Below are 19,207 nucleotides of genomic sequence, written 5' to 3'. Positions count from 1 at the left end.
GAGCTGCCTGCTTTAATGCTTCTCAAAAGAACAGTTTGATGCCTCTGTTAAGTAGAAGTTTTCATCCAACAGTTTGGAAATCTGAAGTTAGAATTTTGTAGAGATCAGTTTAAAACAAGGTACTCTGTGTTTGAAAGCATTAAACACTGATAAAAACTATTTGTGAATAGACATTTCCCAAGAGTGAAGGAATGGAAAAATCAAAGACACTGAATTTAAATAAAGTAAGAATAAGTGAGATGGCATGCTAATTTAATTCATACAAATGTGTGATTTTTTCAATATTGCTTTAAAATTCTTTTGTGAGCACATTGATTTTTTTTTTAAAAAAAGTGTCCATCATAATATCAACAATATTCCATTACAGTGAGTGTACACAGGCAATAAATGGAATATCAGGGTGGTGGGATGCAAATGGGAAGGAACCTTACCATTTCCTTCAGAGGATGATAATCTCCACATAAATTTATTTTTAATCTCAAAAATATAAATAGATATAACAGATATCAAATCACACTGGATACTGGAAATACACTAAAAAAAATCATTTTTTAATGAAAAGAGCTTGACGTAGGCTCCTGGGCATTTAACTATTCCAGCTGTAGACAAATTGATTAGAGAGATTTTGATCTCTACTGACACAAAGAAAAGAGTCTTGTTTTTGCCCACTTACAACTTCTCAAGCCAAAAAGATTGTGAATGCAAACACAATGCTGGCAAGATGATTTTGCCAAAGCAAGTATTCTGAAATCTAATAGCATTCTCTCTGTCTTCTTTTCCATGATATTATGTGCTTAATACTTCAGGTGCAGAAAGATGCAGAAATTCCTGAACCCAGACACAGTCAGTGAATTGTACTAAACTTTCTGGGTTCAGCAGATCACCTGTCTTCCTAAGCTATATCTGCAGTCCTCTCTGGATTTCAGTTTTAAATTTAAGTCCCAGAAAGAAGCTAGAAGGAACTCATTTTTGCTTCAAAACTCTGCAAGCATAATGTTGCTCTCCTAAGTGCTTAAACCCAGAGTGGCGTGAATTCCGAGGTAAGTGCTGGTCTGAGGAGACTTCTCTGTTAGGCCAGCGAATGACAGTTATGTCCAAGTGTAACTTCAAATAATTTGTCCAGTTGAATGCAATAAAAATGTTCAGTGGGCAGCCACTTATTTGCTTGTAAAATTACTGTGCAAGCAAGTTTATTGAATTGAGCACTAAAAATTATTCTCTCAAGTGCACGGAAGAGGGATACAGATTAAAAGGTACCTGTGATCACCCAGTAGTCTCTAGTTGACTCAGAGACATCAAGATTTGGATACTCCAGAGCTTTAAAATAAAAGTTGAAGTTATTTCATAATATTTCAACATTCTACACATTATATGACCCCAAAATATTTAGTGAAGCAAACACTGATAAATAAAATTGAACTGTGACTTTCTATGAGCACCATACAGGGGATAATACATTATTGCTCAGGAGAAAATACAGAGGCATAATACGATTTCAGGACCACAATGTTTCTTTTGCCTGAGAAAGCTGTAAACAGTAGGAATGCTGTACCAAGTAGATCTGCTGTTGCAAAAGATACCAGTTAGTACATTGGGGCAAAGCCAAGCATTGCCCATAACTAAAGTTCATGTGTAATATACCTGTATACGTGTCTTATATATGCAGCTTTCTCTCTTTGGGTAAAGCTTTATGGAAAAGATGACATTCTACAACCTAATTCTTACTTAAGGCAGGCCACAATTTGTTGCTAAGACTCCACCACTCAGAGGGCATTACCAAACTCTAGTTAGTCCCTGATCTACCAGGAAGTGCCATGTTAGGTTTCTAAGCACAAGAACTTCCCATCCACCTCTAAGTGATCAACAACAGCGAGAATAGAAACATCTTCTGCTGGCTTCTGAAAGAACTAACACAGAAATGCACATATAATAAGGTTTATCATGGAATCCCAACAGAACTAATTATTTCAATAGGACACCTTATAAGAGGAACTGCTGCACAGTTTGAAGAAGTCTGCTTGAAGGAGATTTTAAGTAAACAGTCTAAAGAATTCAAGTATATGCACTAACACACATGTACACATACATACACACACATGTATTAAAAATACATGTATATATACATATATGTAGTGCATGTATGCTTTTCAAAATAGATTTATTATATGAATTATAAGCAAGATTAACAGTCTTAATCTGCCTTAAAGTGTAGTATGTATATATGACTGCACCATTTAAGGTACCATTACCATATGTGCTGACATCTGTGAGAAACTTATGTTTGCCTTTTTTTTTTTTTTTGTTAACTTCTTCAACTCAAAAGTGCATTAGGCTGTAAAATTCAATATGGTGTTAGTTTATTATACAGATCAGCACTTTTTGTTCAAAAGAATTATGCAAGATGGAAAGCATTAATATTTGGAATTTCATTAAGAAAATATCCATGTATTTCATGTTGATGCACTGATATTTAGTTACCTTATGCTTTTAAAACTCCGAAATAGTAATCAATGTAAGAACACTAGATTATGCAGAATAAATGCTTTTGAGGAGGAGTTTCATTGTATGCCTTTAGCTTTGCATTTCTAAGACAGACTATAAAGACTCCTATAGAGGAGTTGCAGGAGTCTGTTGGGAAATCACATATTTTGCAAATAACATCATTACCCATTTGATAAACTAAAGCCACTGCACTGCCACATGAATAAGCATCAAGCACTTTTCTAAGTAAACACTTTCACTACACAAACTATCATAAATACTACGTGCACATTAAGCTTGCCGTACTCCTGCTGTGCTGGGAATACAACCAAGGGCTTCAACATGAAATATAGGCCATTACTTGTTAAAGGAGCACCAGCTAAAGACTCTATCAGGTCAATTAATCATGTGCTGAGATCAGCAGAGAACTGCAAGACCACAGGAGACCGCCTGTGTGACAAATGACTTGCACCACTCCTGACTAACAAGTACACTCGTGTGCTACCTTTGGGAAGGGCACCACAACCCGCTTCGGTGCAACAGGCCAAAAGACTGAACAGAGCAGAGCCATCATCCTCAGACCCCACAGCATTTTGCTTGGCTCCTAGAAAGGCCGTGAAGACAAGGGCTGTCCACATAGCAGTCTTCTCACAGGCTCGTGCAAGCTGTCCCAGAGACAGTTCACTAAATCTGGCTCGGGAGTGCACTAATGCAGGGTAATAATTCATCACTTGATGTTTCACCCACAGGCATTTGGCTGCAAACGCTCCAGACAGGTAAGGTCTCAGGAATAATATATGCTTCTGGTTTTACAAGGATTTGCACCATCACCAGAGTTCACTGTGATGCCTGACTTACACTGGAAAGGGGTCACTTACCTAACAGACAGAGTATTCATAATAAAACTGACTGATCAAATGTTGCACAAGATCATTATTCTGCTGCTGATCTCTTTGTAAGACAGAATAGCAAAAAAGGCAACATATTTTCCCTAGCACTCACTTTTCAACAGTCTCTTAGGACCAGAAAACAAGAAGCACTTTAATGATTTTACTTAGAGCTACAAATCCATTTCATTTAGTATTCTGATCAAAAAGGCATGCTTAGCTTTATGCTCATAGGCTTAATATTTTACTACTTGTGACATTAAAAACTTAAACTCCTTTGTCACTGTTTGAGCCTTATCAGGGAGCTTGGAGCCTACTAGAAGCTTAACGAGATGTATTTGAGCACGGTATTTAAAATTTAAGGAGTATCTCATGAGGATTTACACACATGGAAATCAGCTGAAACCTGCCCATTGGATGGACTCAAGTCCATTATCAGGCACTAATGTCTCCATTATGGCTTTTTGTCTCCTTTCAGTGAACACAGATCTCTTCCTATCCGGAGCTTAATTTCACATGCTGAATTTAACAGCTTAAACAGAAAACTCCATAATCAAATGCCCTGCCTCTTTATTCATTTTAGAGAAACTAGCATACAAAAAGAGTCAAAGAGCACTTGTGCCATACAGGCTGTCCAGGTGCACGACTTCCTCTAGCTCACAGGAGCCAGTCTGAACCTCCACAGCAATTGAAATGCAGGCGAATTACTGGCACTCGTGTGCAGACCACAGTGAAGTTCAGCAAACTCTTCATCACCAACTTTTCCACAGGAGGTAGGTAAGCAGAGCTCACCACTATCCAGATATGCTGGCATCCAAAGCATGCCACCAAGTCCTCCTACTGAAACAAGTAGAAGTAATTCTTTCCCATAGCTAAAGGCTGCTCTGAACCTTATGATGTGATGCAGTAAGTTTTTCTGAAATGAACAATTGAAGTGATTCCATGTTTTTGTTTTAAATTAAACTACAATTTTAGGGTTTTTTTTGGAACCTGACACAGTTGTTTATTATTGAGAGCATATACATGCTGTTTCTGAATTACCAGCCAGGTTTTAGATCCTGAAGCAGACTCTGAACAAAAAAGTAATTAAAAAAAAGAGTCAAGTCAACCAAAAAGTACTGTCTGTGAGTTTCACAAGAAGGCTGATTGTGCTTGCAAATCAAATGCATGGGGATGGCTACTCTTACAGAGCTCTGTGTTGAGCAGGGATACTTACATTCTGCAATGGTGAGGGGCGGGTAGGTTAAATAGAATCCCACCAGTTCAGCCGACAGCTGGTTAAGAAGGTTGCTGGAAATGGTACCATTTAGAGTCGTACTTTGATTGCTGACTACATAAAACAGAGTGACAGCTTGGGAGACATTGGAAGCATTCAAAATCTGAAGCAGAAGCAAAATAATGCATGAGGCGTCTTTTCAGGTCAGTTAAAAAAACTTAACTAGACTACTTGACTATATAGAGTTCACACAACATTCTCGTGAAAACAGTCTGTGATACTTCAATTCCTTGCTTAGTACGTGAAGAGCTTTTGGATAACATCATAAAAGGGCAGTTTGACTGAAGACATTTTTTCTCTGTCTCCTGAACAAGAACTATAAGAGAGAGGAGAATTATCTGAAAAAATATTGTACTGTTTTTGGTGCAGAGGAGTTAGGCCTGTATGTCTCTCTCTGCCTCCTTTCCAGTGTGATTATCTAGGTTTTCTCTTTCTCCATAAGAAGTGAAGGCCTCTCCTTTTTCTTTCCTAACGTCATTTTGCTACCGGCTCTCCTCCCCACATCAGACTCTTCCAATGGCCAAATCTAATGGCACCATATTTAATGACCAATTACGTGCAATACATAAAACTTTCCTCTTTCAGATGACAGTATAAATCCATTTCCAAAGTGGCTATCAAAGATACTATGTTGAAACACAAGCATATGCACAGCAAAGAATAATCCAGAGCATTTGAAAACAAGCACTGGCAAGGCAATCAGCATTATACCTGAACCGTTAAGTTGTTGCTGGTATTTAAGACCTTTCTTTCAGCATCCTGAAATGCTCTCTGTAATCGCTGCTCCATGGTCTGAACAAATTTGCATGACTGAATATTGTCTGTTTGTCCTACAAACTGCAGCTCTAGAAGAAGAAAAATGTACTTGTGTTTACACAAAATATTCTTAGCCATATAACTCTTAATAATATCTGAGAGGAAAACGATCAATTTACAAATTGATCAGGTGAAAATACTGCCATGGTAGATGACATTTAAGTACCAGTGTAAATTACCCCTAATTAAAATAAAATACAAATATTGGATTGCATTATTAGACCTGGCACAGACTAACAGAGATTGTTTCTATAGTGATATATAAGACCAGTCCACTGTACACATACTTACTCAAAGATAGGCAGTAAGTGAAAGCTATTTTAAAACAGTAGTCATACTCTTAAATCTTGCAAGTCACTGGTTCTTACAAGACATAATCATAATATTGATTCTAAGTCTGCACTAGAAAAAATACGCTTAACTGGGTAATTGCAGTATTTATGTCTATATAAATATATGAGAGCACATATAACAAATCTCTTTGGATATGCTGTTTTACAGGGCTGAGGTGATCATTTGGAATTTTAACTTTCCCCGCGCACAAAACAGAGACTTAGGCACAGCCGATGCCACTTACACTGGGATCAGGCTGCGACATTAAACTGTAGCAGACCTTGTCTTGCTGCTTCCTGCTGTTACCCAGGGTGCAAGAGGATGAGAAAATATGATCAACAGGAGGAGTCTCCTCACATTTATGGCCTGAAATGTTAACAAAATACGCAACCGTTCTCACCAATGGCAGGCTGCTGCTTACCTGTTTTCAGCTGGAAGTGGTATGCAGGTAGGGGATTCCATGGCAAGGCCAGGACAGCAACAGACTGAAGACTTGGGACGTGCTGCTTTATGTCTGCTGTGGCATTGCTAATACCATAAGCAACAAGCCTTTCAATTACTGCAGCTGGCATGAAAACCAGCTTCTCCCGTGTAACATAGTAACCAACTGTTACATTATTTGATTGTTCCAGGATTTCAAGCTAAAACACACAAGGGAAAAATATTTGGTTTGCAATGTAATTATTATTCAGAGTTCTCATTGTGAATGTGCATCCCCTGTAGGACTTTTTTTGTGTAACCTCCTGTAAACCTTATGGCGAATAGCATTATCGGGCATGGTATTAACAGACCAACTAGGGACCACTAGTTCTAACCCAGGCAACGTGTGTTCCTATTTAGGGCACTGCAGCATTGTTATCACTGCTCGTGCAACTCTAATTCCCACTGGGGCCTCATTCACATAAAGGGCTATTTACTTTTGAACCTAAAACTACAGGGAATTCAGAGAACATCTATCACCCATTTCATAACTGAAGTCCACTGATTTTGAACAAGTGTCTGTACAGCTTTGATATTATGATATTTTCATAAGGGTAAAAATTTCCAGTATTTCCTTCTCCAACCTCAGAGTGTTCCACCCTACTTATCCTACACTCTCTCTACAAGATAAGCCATTGCCTAGATGACAGATCACAAGTATGAACACATCGCAAGCCAAAACAGAAAGTTCATTGTTTGCCTCAAAAATCTGCAGTTTCTAGGAAATGCAAGCCTTGTAACTTGTCCTCCAACTACGTCTGAGCTGGGATGCTCCTTCAGGTTTACATCCTGAGGGGAATAAACTTGACAGTTTCTACTGAGGTTTTTGAGACCCTCAGCAACCTGCACCTCCTGAACTGGTTTACATCATCTGAAACTGCAGCTATAGGCACAGGGGCAAATGGGAGTCTCGTGCCCTCCATGTTGAGCAAAGCTACTTTCCCCATTTCCCCTTACTTCACGAGTACTCCTCCTGTGACAGTCGTGTGTTCTGTATCTATTCTGCCCAACATCACCAGAAGCTCCTTTTACACAAAATATTGTGCTAGACATCTATTTTGGTCCAGTCTTACATTCAGCAACACATAGTTTCATGCAGTTTAGGTGGGAAGTGATGAACATATCTTTCAATTATTTTCAACAACACATTTTCTCCCTCGGGATTTTCATCCCTGTGGAATTGAATTTATCAGGTACTGTGTCTTCAAACCAAGGAATGGATTGACAGCAGTGACATCCCATTTACCAGGCCTGCTCTTGCAAGTGATCTAGGCTAAGAGCAGAAGCTGTTTAACTACACTCACTCCTGCACTGCAGGAGCAGTCAGCATAACTGCTGTCAGCAGGTATTTCCCACAAAACAGCAAGAAGAAAGTAGGACTTTTTACCTTCTACTTTTTCAAATAAAATGCGAAACACCTTAGAGCCACCTCAGAGTGGCAGAGTGGGTGCCACCTGTGCTTGCCCTCCAAAGAAAAGCCCTGTACTCTTCCCTGCAAGACGGCATTCTGAATTCAGTGAGACACAAAATTACGACAGACCGAGGGCAACCTACAGCGTTAAAGAGTGGCAAACTCTGCAGTGGCCAAATAAACGCTGCAGTGCTGCACACTCCCTGACACATGGGTATGTAGCACTTGAGCGCAGACCTGTCCAGCTGCGAGGTGTGAATGACCTGCTGCTCTTTGCCACTGGGGGCCACTGTGTCATCTACTAACATTCAGACTCCGCCTCGCACCTCACCTCCCTCTCCTTCAGCAACTCCCATGCTCTCCTGGTTGTGCTCTCTGTTTCAGCTGAGTTCTATTTCTGAATTCCAAAATGAAGAACAAACAACTCCCTGTGTTTCAGGCCTCTGGCCCACATGCAACTGCAACAGTCCTAGCTTGGAAGTGCTGCTGCACTATGCACAAACGGAGCAGCCAAGAGGGATGCCCAGAGACCCATCACCATCACCGGAATATGTGACAGTAGCTAGTCAGCTACGGTCTCTACCTCTTTCCAGAGAGACCCGGTACTCAGCTTTGACAAAGCTAAATTGCTCGGTTTCATAGGGTCCATAAACAACATGTATTTTCATTTGTTTATGTTTCGGGACAGTGAGATGGAATAAGGTGCAAACACAGACAGGAGGGACACTGAAACCAGGGGCCACCTGCCTAAAGGAGGAAGGGCAGCCCATGTGGAAATAAGTAAATCTAAGCCTGCAGCTCGCCATGATGCTGCTGCCACCCACACAAAGGACACCGATGCTTAATATAAAAGTTTAGCAATTACTCTTGGTGCAAGAGCCGTTTCAGCGTGATCTCACAGGCAAACCAAGCATGCTTACCTGAGCGCTGACGTTTTGGTTGAAGGCTTGTCTCAACATTTGGTTCAGTCCTTTCCTCACACTTTCCCTGAAGGAACTGCTCATCAGTAACCTCCTCGTGTTCAGAAGCAGCACTGTGTAACAACAGTTGCAAGAAGTTGCATGCTAGCTTAAGGCATTACCATACTCTTTGTTTTGTTTCTATTGTTTTATTTTGACTGTGCTAATTCAGAGGAGATCAGGGAGCAGCTACGATTTGCAGCAGCTGCAATGAGAGCAAGAACCACAGGGGCTCAGCAGCACCCCAGGGTTCACTGTCTTTCTGGTGACAATAGCTGGTTGTTTCCAGAGCGAAGTCTAACAATTGCAGTTGCTCTTATAATAGGAGTAAGTCTGTGCCATGCTGCCTGAGTGAGGTACAATGTCATTTGATTGCAGATAGACTAGTACAGCATTCCCCCATGATTGAGCTGATGCTACATGGGCAGGCCTGCATAAAAATATGCTTTGTACGTTCACAAACAGAATTAAGTGAACAAGGAAATGTTAGTCCCTCACTAAAATTATCTTCGATTTGGAAGTATCTATATACTTTGTTAATATTGCTGTTCTAAGGAAAAACTATAGTGTCATGGAGAGCTTTTTCCCTTTCTCTTACAATTTAGAGTGAGATTTGCATCTACACTGAAGTATTTCCAGTCACATGTTATGTGACTGGAAGCTAAACTTAATTAAGCTTAGCTTGATGCTTAGCTTTTAAACTCACCTTTTATCTTTCGAAAGAGTTGTGTTCATTATACTCCTGCTAACAATACTTCCAGCCACTAAAAGCACATGAGGCCCCAAAGCTGCTTATTTCATTATCCCCAATCTCATCCATGTCTGGGCAGGTTCAAAACCCCTTTAATTTAAGCTCTATCCTTTGCCAAGAGCTCCAACATTCACCTGTCTCTGGTTGTGCACTCTGCTACCATAAGGACTCCTTAGACATCAGGGATAAGGAAACCTCTCAAGATTCCTCAAATTGAGAGTTCCTACAGTTAAGGAAATCTGCCTGTGAAAGGGCAGGGTTACAAGCCACAGCAAGCAGCACTGCTCAGCTGAAAAGCCCCAAATCTGCCCCTGGACTAACGGTCTACGTTACTTGCCGCTTCAGCGCGGTCCCAGCTCCTCACCAGCTGCCCTGCCAACAGATGCCAGGCCCGGTCAGCACCCTCACGGAGGAGTCCTACCTGTCTTGAGCATCTGGTTCCTGGAGAGGTGGCATTCCAGAGACGGAGCCGCCGTCACGCTCGCCGGAGGTGCTGCTGCTGTTTCAGGAAGAGCGGAAGTGTTTTCCACGGGAGTAGGGGGAAGCCTAGTTGCTTTCGCGGGTGCTGTAATAGATGTCAAAGCTGCTGTAATTGTCAGCGGATAGGGGGTTGACGTTTTGGTGATTTCTGAGCTCGGGAATTTTTGGGTGTCAATTACTGCTGTTCTTATCTGCCTTGGTGCATGTACTGTGGATGTAAATGTGGAAGCTGTGATTGTGCTACTTTCAGGGGGTATAAGCTTAGCTGTCATCTCCATGGGTGATGAAGTTGTGTTTCTTGTTGCAAAAGGAAAATCTGTAGGCATGCCTACCGAGCTTAGAATTGAGGTCAATTTTGTGGCAGTGTTATTTTTTGTTAGCGTCAGTATTGGAGTGCTTAAAGCCATCACAGATGGCAAAGGTATGTTCTCAGTGCCTACAGAAAAGGAAGAAGTTGGCACTAGTGAAGCTGGAGATGATTTTCTTGTTAATTGTTTAGCTTCTGAAGTTCCTACTGTAGGATTTGCACCAGAAGACACTCCAGAAAACACTGTAATGACAGAATGGGTAAAGTTGGTTGTTGACAAGGAAGGAGAAATTAGATGTGGTGGTGATGTATGGACAGAAGTTATGATGACTGACTGCAGAGTATTGGTGACAGGTGTTTGCAATGGGATGCCCTGCGTAGCTTTGTTAGACATATTAATGGGAACTAGACTATGTCTTGTAACAGTTGTGTACCGGTACTCCTTACTTTAGGTAGCTGGATTTTTATCAACTGGAATCAAAGAGCCAGATAACTCTAAGTGGCTATCTGCAAATTCTGGCAAACTTCCAGAGCTGCTTTCATCTTCGGTAATAAAACCATGTATGTGAGTTGAGCTAGAAGAGAATCTAGTAACTGGAATGGAAGACTTTGTTCACAGTAAGTTCTCATCCAAGCTAACTGGGTTAGAGACTCTTCCGGCATTTGTTTGTGATTCCAAAGCACTAGGCAAAACACCTGTATCATTAACATGTAGATGGAGTGGTGTTTTATATGCTGTAGTGACATTCGTATTCCCAAGAGTGAAGAAATGAGTGAAGTTTTCAGTTGCATTTCCATGCTTTTCTGTAGGGCAGTGGGTATCATCGTAGTAGGAGCAAGGGATGAATACTGAACAGATGTTTGCAATGCATATGCACGTATACCAAATTCTGGGAAACTATTAGACGAAAGCTAAATTTGAAATACCTTCACTGGACGTTGCAGAGGTATAGTTTGTTGAAGTACCAGAGAAAAATGGTCGCTTATTTATATTTTGTAGATTTACATTTTTTTGAATACGATGCATGGTACTCAGTTTCTAACAGAGAAATACTTGGAGGAACTTCCCTTGTTAACATTTTGACTAAAGGGACATTCACACTAGTTGCAGAGAGCAGTGCCTTACTGCTCCGTTTAGACACTGAAGCTGAAACTTCAGGAGAGTTTCTGGGTTTTAAACTGCTTTCAGAGGCAGCACTTGAAATACGAAAGAACCCTGAGTGCTGGCTATCAGTCATCTCTGTCACGGAAACAGATGGCAGCAACATGTGCCATTCTGCAGGCACAACAGAGGTGAAGTGCTTTGTATCACCTGAGTGTGAAGTATGACCGGAGGTAAAATCAGGCTGATTTAAAGCTGACAGAGGTGAACACTCTGGCTGTGGAGTTACAGCAGCACGCACTCTTACACTGCTTCCTTCATTTCTGGTTGCGTCTGCCTGGACTTCCTGAATTAGTAGGTGTAAGACGTGCTGTCACAGAGCTATCAGAGGTATTTGCAACACCAGGTGCAGGTTTTGAAAGACTTTCAGTGGAAGTTATTAACAACATTGCAGCCAGATCAAGCCTAGTCATTTCTGCTTCCAAAACACTGCCTCTTATCCTTGAGCCTTTTGTGATTTTACTGGCTTGGACATCTGGAGAAACTTTGGAAAGAGATTCGTAAGGCAGAACACTATTAGCATTAATCTTAGTGGATATTTTTGCTGTGATCTCTTTCATGAAAGACTGTTGAGCTGCCCTTACCACTGGAGAGCCAGCAGAAGCTGGGAGAACACACGCCAAAGCAGCTGGCAATAGCATGCCCTTTGCTTCAGAAGCCCCATCCGTCAGGTCTCCAGAGAAAGCCCGATTCCTGGTGAATCCCAAGTGCTGCAAGGAAATGCTGACGGGTGAAGCATCCCCACGGGCTGCCGCTGCGCCGCTCGTGTGCGTTGCCCTTGTAAGATCTGGGTCTGCCTTGCTTGCCAGGCAGACGCAGCGCTTGTTGCACAGGAGGCTGTTTTATTTCTAAGAAGAAAATCTGCTTCACCTCTAAGTGCTAGCACTCGCAGTACTGAGTTACCTGTGTCTGGAAAAACTGGTATTGGCAACACGAGGGCAAGCGTGTTCTCCGTTGAGCTGGCCCTTAACTGGGCTCTCAGAAGCTGATGACATGAATGCTGCTCTGGTAGCACTTGTAGTGCAATTCACCAGCACTGTGGAAGGCTGAGGATAACCCATCTTGGGTATTTTATACACAGTACTCCCAGGATGAAAAAATGATATAAGAGTATTTGCTTTATTTTGAAAAACTGGTGATGAAGGAGGCGTTGTATCCCTTGTTCTGTCAGTTGGCAGTGCCTTAAACGGCCAGTTGTTGAGTTTTCCTCCAGTAAAAGACACATTTTACATACTTTCATCAGGAAATGATGATGCACTTCTGAAAGTTACTGGCGTGGAAGACAGATACAGTTGTAATGGCACAGGAATTCCTGAGGATACAGCTACAGAGGTCCTTTCTGAAGGAGACTCTTTTTCCATAATTTCTGTAAAACGCATTGTTGTTGATCCAGAGAGATTAAAAGACATGATAGCCATTAAAAAACTGGGGCCCTTTCTAGGTAACACACGATTCATCATACTTGAATTTACTACAGTGACCAGACTCAGAGGATTATTTCTGCTTTCACTAACCTGAGAAGTGGTTGAATCTGTGCTGAAGGAACTTTCAGGATCTGTGAACACAGGCACTTTGATGGGCAGCAGAGTAGATTTAGGAAAGTTAATGGTATGAGGTGACTGGATGACTCAATGAAGAGAATGATGGTGATGGAACAGCTGCAAGAATGTCTGATCCTGAAGTGCCTTCTTTTGAAATGGAAGGTGTTTCTAATGGTATTAGCTGAAATGTCATAGCTGTGCTTGAATGTGTAGTGGACAATGTGGCAAACATACCAAGCTGAGGCAAACCTGACACAGCAGCCGGTTCATCTGCATCTTGAGATGATGACCTCAGAGGTGAATCAGCCGAAACTTCGGCAGGTTCCTGCGATGCACTGTTTCCACTGCCTTGATAAAGAGTGGGTGAAAGATTAGTCTGATCCATAGTTCTGGCACGCGTGCCTGTCAGTGTTGTTCTTATCATCTGAAGCAAGTTTGCGTTCTCTAAAGTCTGTCCCATAGAAATGTCAGCTACTGAGGCAGTCTTAGTTTCTGCAAAAGGCCGTGTTGGTGACAGTATAGATCTCCAGTTTGGAAAAGATTCTGTAGAAGCAGCAATGCTGATATGCTGTTGCTTGGTACCTGTAAATCAAAAAATAAAGTCAGTATTCTCTTCCCCAGAAGGAAAAGGAGAGATATTGTTGCAGTAAAACACAGCATCAAATACATTATCTTTAGTGAAAGTAGTGACTTTTTTTCATTCAAAAGAGATAAACATTCAGAGAAAGTTAAAGAACAGTGAAAATTACAATGTGATAGATTAGAACCTCTTGAGTTGTCTCATCTGACAGAAAAACATAAGATGAGCTTTACAGACAGTACAAATACTATTTTTAACTAGAATGGCTTAACATACTAAAAGATACCTTAAGCCTGGGACAATTCTTGAGGTCATCATAAGTGATCTTGTGTCAAAATATTAAGGAAGAAGCTGGGTTTAGAAGCGCTGTAGAAAGGGAACGTTTTTTGACAACCAGACCGCACTGCCTTGGCAAGCAGTCTGATACGGGAATAGAGTCAGTATTGGCTGGGTTCCTGCAGGATGCATCTGGAGGTGCTCATCGTGCCAGTTCTAACAATGTATGCAGTTGTAGGCACAAAAGGGAGAAAATGCAACGGGGAGGAATATGGGATGGCGGGGAGAGAGGGGGTAAAATCCAAAACAAATTAGGAAATTAAGCTCCTTATTTGCTATGCCCAGATGCACACACTTCAAATACCAGTTTATTCTACATTCAACACCATTTGTTGCCAGGCTTTGTTTTCTTAAAATGATTACAGTTCTTCTAAAAATCACAGCTTGGGAAACCTTACATTCTTACTAATTTAAAGATTATAATTAAATCCAAAGTACCATTTACATTTCTTTTCCTCCTCTTCTCCTCCCCTAGATCAAAACCGAGTGCTGGCACTTGCTCCCGTGCCAAGCTGTCCTCCCTTGCACAGCAGAGCAGACCGGGGTATCAACACAAACCCAGGGATCAATGCAGCCAACAGCCCTCAAGATGATCATCTTGCACAACCAGGAGCCAGCAGCAGAACATTCTAGAGCCCAAGAGAGGAAAATGGGTCATACAGCACCTATTCAAAACTAAGTTTCTTTGCTACACCAGCGTTGTGCTACAACGCCCATCATCCATATGCACAAGGCAAAGCAGAGGTATTTGACCAAGTCCTCCTGGCTCCTGTGTTCATTCAACACGAACCTGCTGCAGTTGAGTTACTTAATACATTCAGTGTGCACCTTCACACCAAAAGTTACAGATCTTCTCTTTTATCCCTTTATTTAATATCTCTATTTGACCATGGACGGCTGTTTATTTTTCTTTCACCAAGATGCAAGAACAAATGAATCTAGAAACAAGTATCTTCGGAAGCAGTTCCAGGCTGAAACCCAGAACAGAATTAAGTTTCAAATAGCTAAAAATAACCCCAGGACCTTGCACCTAATAGGAGCTTGTTTGGACCCTCTCCTTTTGGATAAAAGAAGACAAAGGAAGGCAGACACAGGACTACCTACAGCAAAAACGTATGCAGACTGCAGACCAAACAGGGATCATCCTATCTAGCTGCACCAGGTGACTTTACAGTGGGACCACCTCTAGATGATCTCAAGGCCTAGCAGGTGAGATGGAGAAACCCAGGAGAAGCAGCAGGAAGGACGAGAGGCAGCCGAGGACTCGGATCTAAGGAGAGCCTTGGGAGTTAACTGGAATGCCAGACAGTGAACACTGGGCTGTGCAGCTCGCAAAATCAGGCATTGAACTTCTGTAATGCCAACGCAACCAGCAAAGTCACCAATACCCAATCTGCTACATCTCTAAGAAATGGCCATTTCACCTTTGAAGTGATAGGCTATGCTGAAAACTGAATGCAAAGCCTTTGCATGAGATTCATCTAGCATGGGCGCAAATGCAAGTCCTGAAGGGGAATTAATCAAGTCAATGCTTTTTGCTTTCTAAAATAGCAAGATCTGTCAACATCAATCCATACACAATCTGTAACAATCTTTACATATTTCTTCACACTTCGGTTTAATGAGAATAATAACCAACAGAGAGTCAATGCAAACCTGAAAAAGTGAGGAATTATGTTACCACATTTTGACAAGGACTAAAGAAAAGCTCACAAAATGCAAAGAAGCTAAAATACAAAACAAAAGTGTCCTCTAACCACCATTTAATCCTTCAGCTCTTGTTTCTTCCACTTGATATCAAACCTGCAATTTTTCCTTTTATGTCCATTATTGAACTAAAGCTCTTGATTAATTTGAGATTTAAAAAAAAAAAAAAGCTAAAAAGCTAAAAAAACTATTCAATATTCTGCAACTAGACTGTGAGTTGCTGTCATTCTACTGCAGCAAGTTCTCTTTTGTTTCTAGCTCTACAGAAAGGTACTACCTCTCTTTTCCCTACCAGTATCTTTTTCAATCTTCCACCATAAGTACCAACACCAGCCAAATAACCCAATCAAAAAGCAAAATTACCTTTCCCATACATCAGATTTCAGCTGAAATACTTAGTCTTATTTAAACTGATAGGATGATAACAACTATAGATGCTAATTAAATACTGTGCAAACCAAGGCTGTGTCACTGGAACACCTTTATATCAACCTTCACCTCTACCACAACTAAAAATACTTGACAAAAGGAGAAAACCAAGTCAAACCAATAGGAAGCTTGCCATGAGAAATACGGCCTATATGAACTGCAGGGAAAATCCAAACCCTGTCGTTACACAGGCAATGTGGATTTAATTCCAGGCTCGTCAGTCAGTCAGTCTTTAGGAAAAATAATTCTAAAAGCAGCTTTAAGAAATAATTACACAGCTTGCTACATAGCAATTATAAACATCCACACATATGTAACCGAAGAGCCTATTTAAAGGAAAAGGACAACTGAGCAAGGCCATTTGCCACCTCTTGCAGTCCACCCAAGCACAGAGAGCACTTTGCTAGGGCTGCATCACCACCTCAGGACAAAGCAACCGCTGCATCCAGAAATGCTTGTTTCTTCTCTTCTCGCAGGGAGGAAGGAGTTCTTGAGTTAGGACAGATGGCTGCTGAAAGGTCAGGTGCGATCAGTATTGGATGGCACAGGCCAATAAACAAAAAAAATGAATCTCTGCTTCAGCAGTGGGAGAAGGTAACCCCTTTTCCGAAGGGCTGCATGATTTTCTTCTACTCTTGCAATGTCCAGGAATATCAGGCCTATACATAGTAACCCTACATCAGGGTTTACTAGAATAGATCTTTATTACTTAAGAGCTCTACAGTTGGAAAATATGGCACAAGAAATGGAGATTTCAGACATCAGAGGGTATAAAACATGCCACCAATTAAATGCAAATACTTGGTAAAGAGTGTCTAAAGCACCTATGTAGACAGCAAAATCTTACTGGTGGAACTGGTAAAACTTAATTATGGCTGATGCCTACATTTGTTTGGACTGTAGCACTTCCAAAACCCCAACTCTGACTCACAGCTTTAAAATACAGCAACTGGCTGCCTCTTAGTGCCCATTCACCTGGAGCAGTCACCAGCCACCAGAATCGGACATGAAAAAGTAAAAATCTCCCTCTCTCTCTCTCTCAAAAAAAAATAGGCCTTTTCTCCAAGGCCCTAAAAAACACCACATGGCACACAGCTATTATTATTTCTTTTTACAAAACCAGAAAAAAATATTTTGTTCTTAAACTACCAGCTACTAGAGTGGTCTGTTTAAACATATTTTCAATGGGGAAAAAAAAAATCTTCCTGGAGAGGTACCATACTCCACAAAATTTTCTCTTATACCAAATAAATAAATATAAAAAGTACAAAGTTAGGACTTCACAATAGAAAAATGTTTAAGTTAAAAAATGTGAATTACAAAAAAAAAAAGTGATTTTCATTATCTCTTCAGCAACACTTTCAGGATCAAAGCTTTTGAGAGACAGACATCTGGCTTTAGCATACTGCCTGCCTAATGATTTAAAAGCACATTCATACACATAGGAACGATGAGTACTCAAAGAACTTGATATATGATTTCATGCACAATGTAGAAAGAAAATGTAATATCAGGAACGTGCTACATCAAAGTTGCCAGTTCTCAGGATTTCACCCTGAGACCTGCAGGACTGAGTTTTCTACAAAAATCCATCCCTCAAATGAAACTGATGCTACTAATATTTCAGCTTTCATTTTTAAGCAATATTTGAATTATTGTGGCTGTAAGATACAATAACATTAAGGCATTTAAAAATCCATGATATTTAAGCAAATCATATTTGTCATTTGTAGAGGAATAACTAATGGTTTGCCTCACAGACTAAGGGTGGTACCAAAATCTGAATCTCAGGGAAAGTTTTGGGGCTTGCACCTTGCCTATTTGGACCCTTCTGGAGTTTGACAGCGAAGCAGAAAAAAAAAAAAAACACAGACTCCACTCACTTTTTCACCAAGAGCTCCACGTAAACATGTATTAAAAGCCCTGCTCATGCAACAGGGTATTATATGGTTGCAGCTAGATAATAGGAACACAGCTTCTTTCCAAAACTCCGCCATTGTAAAAGCCATTTTTTATTTGAAGTTCTATTTTCACTCACATACTTCAGTGGAGAACGTTTAAGTTCTCAATGGTTTATATTTCTTAATACCATACCTGCAATTCCAAAAATGAGACCACGAGGTTTTGCATTATCAAGAAAAGCCCATTTCAAGTTTCAAATTGTGTGCCACCCAAGTGCCCACTACCATATCTGTACAAGCCCCAAACTGCTTCAATGCGATCACTGTGCCAGTTTATACTCTTTTACCTTATAATAACTCAGCAAAACACAGGCAAGCGGCAAGGGCAGAGGAGCTCTCCCCTTCGTGGTGCCTGTTTCGAGGGGAGGCCCGGCCGGGCAGCGCGGCAGCCCGCAGGCCCACGTGCCTCTCCGGCCATCCCTGGCACAGCGAAACCGCGGCCGAGCTGGCACCCGGGCCGGGCCAGGCTGCCCTCTTACCGCGGCCTCAGAGGTGCCCTATACGCATGATCAACACAAGGAGAGGGCATTTCTGCAGGGCCTTTTGCTAGTCTCAACTTCTTCCTACTTCACGTGGATTCCACTGTAATCAAGGATAAAAAGGTGAAGACAGAGAAAGAAATGTAGGTCACGCAGAGAAAATACACTGTTTTTTTCTTGGGAGATGCTCCCCGCTGCGTATTTCATTATTGCCCAACTGCCAATGCTTTGAAAATATGAAAAGTTATGGTTTTAAAGAACAAAATAAATAAGCTACATCGATTTTAAGCTTAATATAATTGTAGTCACTCTAGGCAAATGTCAGTAAAGGCTACAGGATTTGCCTGGTTCCATCTTTGGGGCACATGGAGCAACGAGAGCCTTTTTAAAAGCGGGCGACGGAAGTGCAGGCAGCACTTGCGGCATTTGCTGCGCAACCACTGCGCCTTCCTGAAGAGAATCCCAAGGCTAAACCAGGAAACCCCTACGAGCTGCCACCGTGAATGAGCCAATAGCCAAACGCTGGGCTGAAGTACAACACACGCTTCTTTAGAAGGGAATTTTCTCCTTGGGAATGAATGAGAGTATGGACATACGCTCTCACTGAGAAAAAGTCCGTGCAAGGAGAATGTTTTCCTTAGATTTCTTCTTCTGAGCAGGTTTGACAGCAATGAAAGGCAGTTACAGAAGAGAGCTGCTTTTCAATGCTTTGTTTTATCTTCTTTTCATTAAAAAAGAAAAAAGGTAAAACCTGAAAAGAAAATCTTGTATACAGCTTCTTGATTTGTGCTATCTTAGGCATTCCTATCAAGAGGAGAGGAAACAATTCCA

At 41.2% G+C, this 19,207-nt stretch overlaps 1 protein-coding gene across 1 annotated transcript in view; it reads right to left on the bottom strand.

Moving 5' to 3' along the window:
* Nucleotides 1-19,207, bottom strand: part of KIAA1549L (KIAA1549 like) — an 88,329-nt gene that overhangs the window by 37,023 nt on the left and 32,099 nt on the right. The window contains exons 2-8 of the mRNA XM_088525700.1: nt 13,119-13,466; nt 9,816-10,424; nt 8,605-8,717; nt 6,215-6,434; nt 5,356-5,489; nt 4,585-4,747; nt 1,258-1,317 (exon numbers count right to left, since the gene is read on the bottom strand). Coding sequence (XP_088381826.1) covers nt 1,258-1,317; nt 4,585-4,747; nt 5,356-5,489; nt 6,215-6,434; nt 8,605-8,717; nt 9,816-10,424; nt 13,119-13,466 — 1,647 coding nt within the window. The remainder of the gene's footprint in view (nt 1-1,257; nt 1,318-4,584; nt 4,748-5,355; nt 5,490-6,214; nt 6,435-8,604; nt 8,718-9,815; nt 10,425-13,118; nt 13,467-19,207) is intronic.

This window comes from Tinamus guttatus, unplaced genomic scaffold (genome assembly GCF_059628265.1).
Source record: "Tinamus guttatus ecotype Peru unplaced genomic scaffold, ASM5962826v1 Tinamus_guttatus_pri_ptg000240l, whole genome shotgun sequence".
Taxonomy (NCBI): domain Eukaryota; kingdom Metazoa; phylum Chordata; class Aves; order Tinamiformes; family Tinamidae; genus Tinamus; species Tinamus guttatus.
This window is presented reverse-complemented; position numbering and strand designations above follow the sequence as displayed.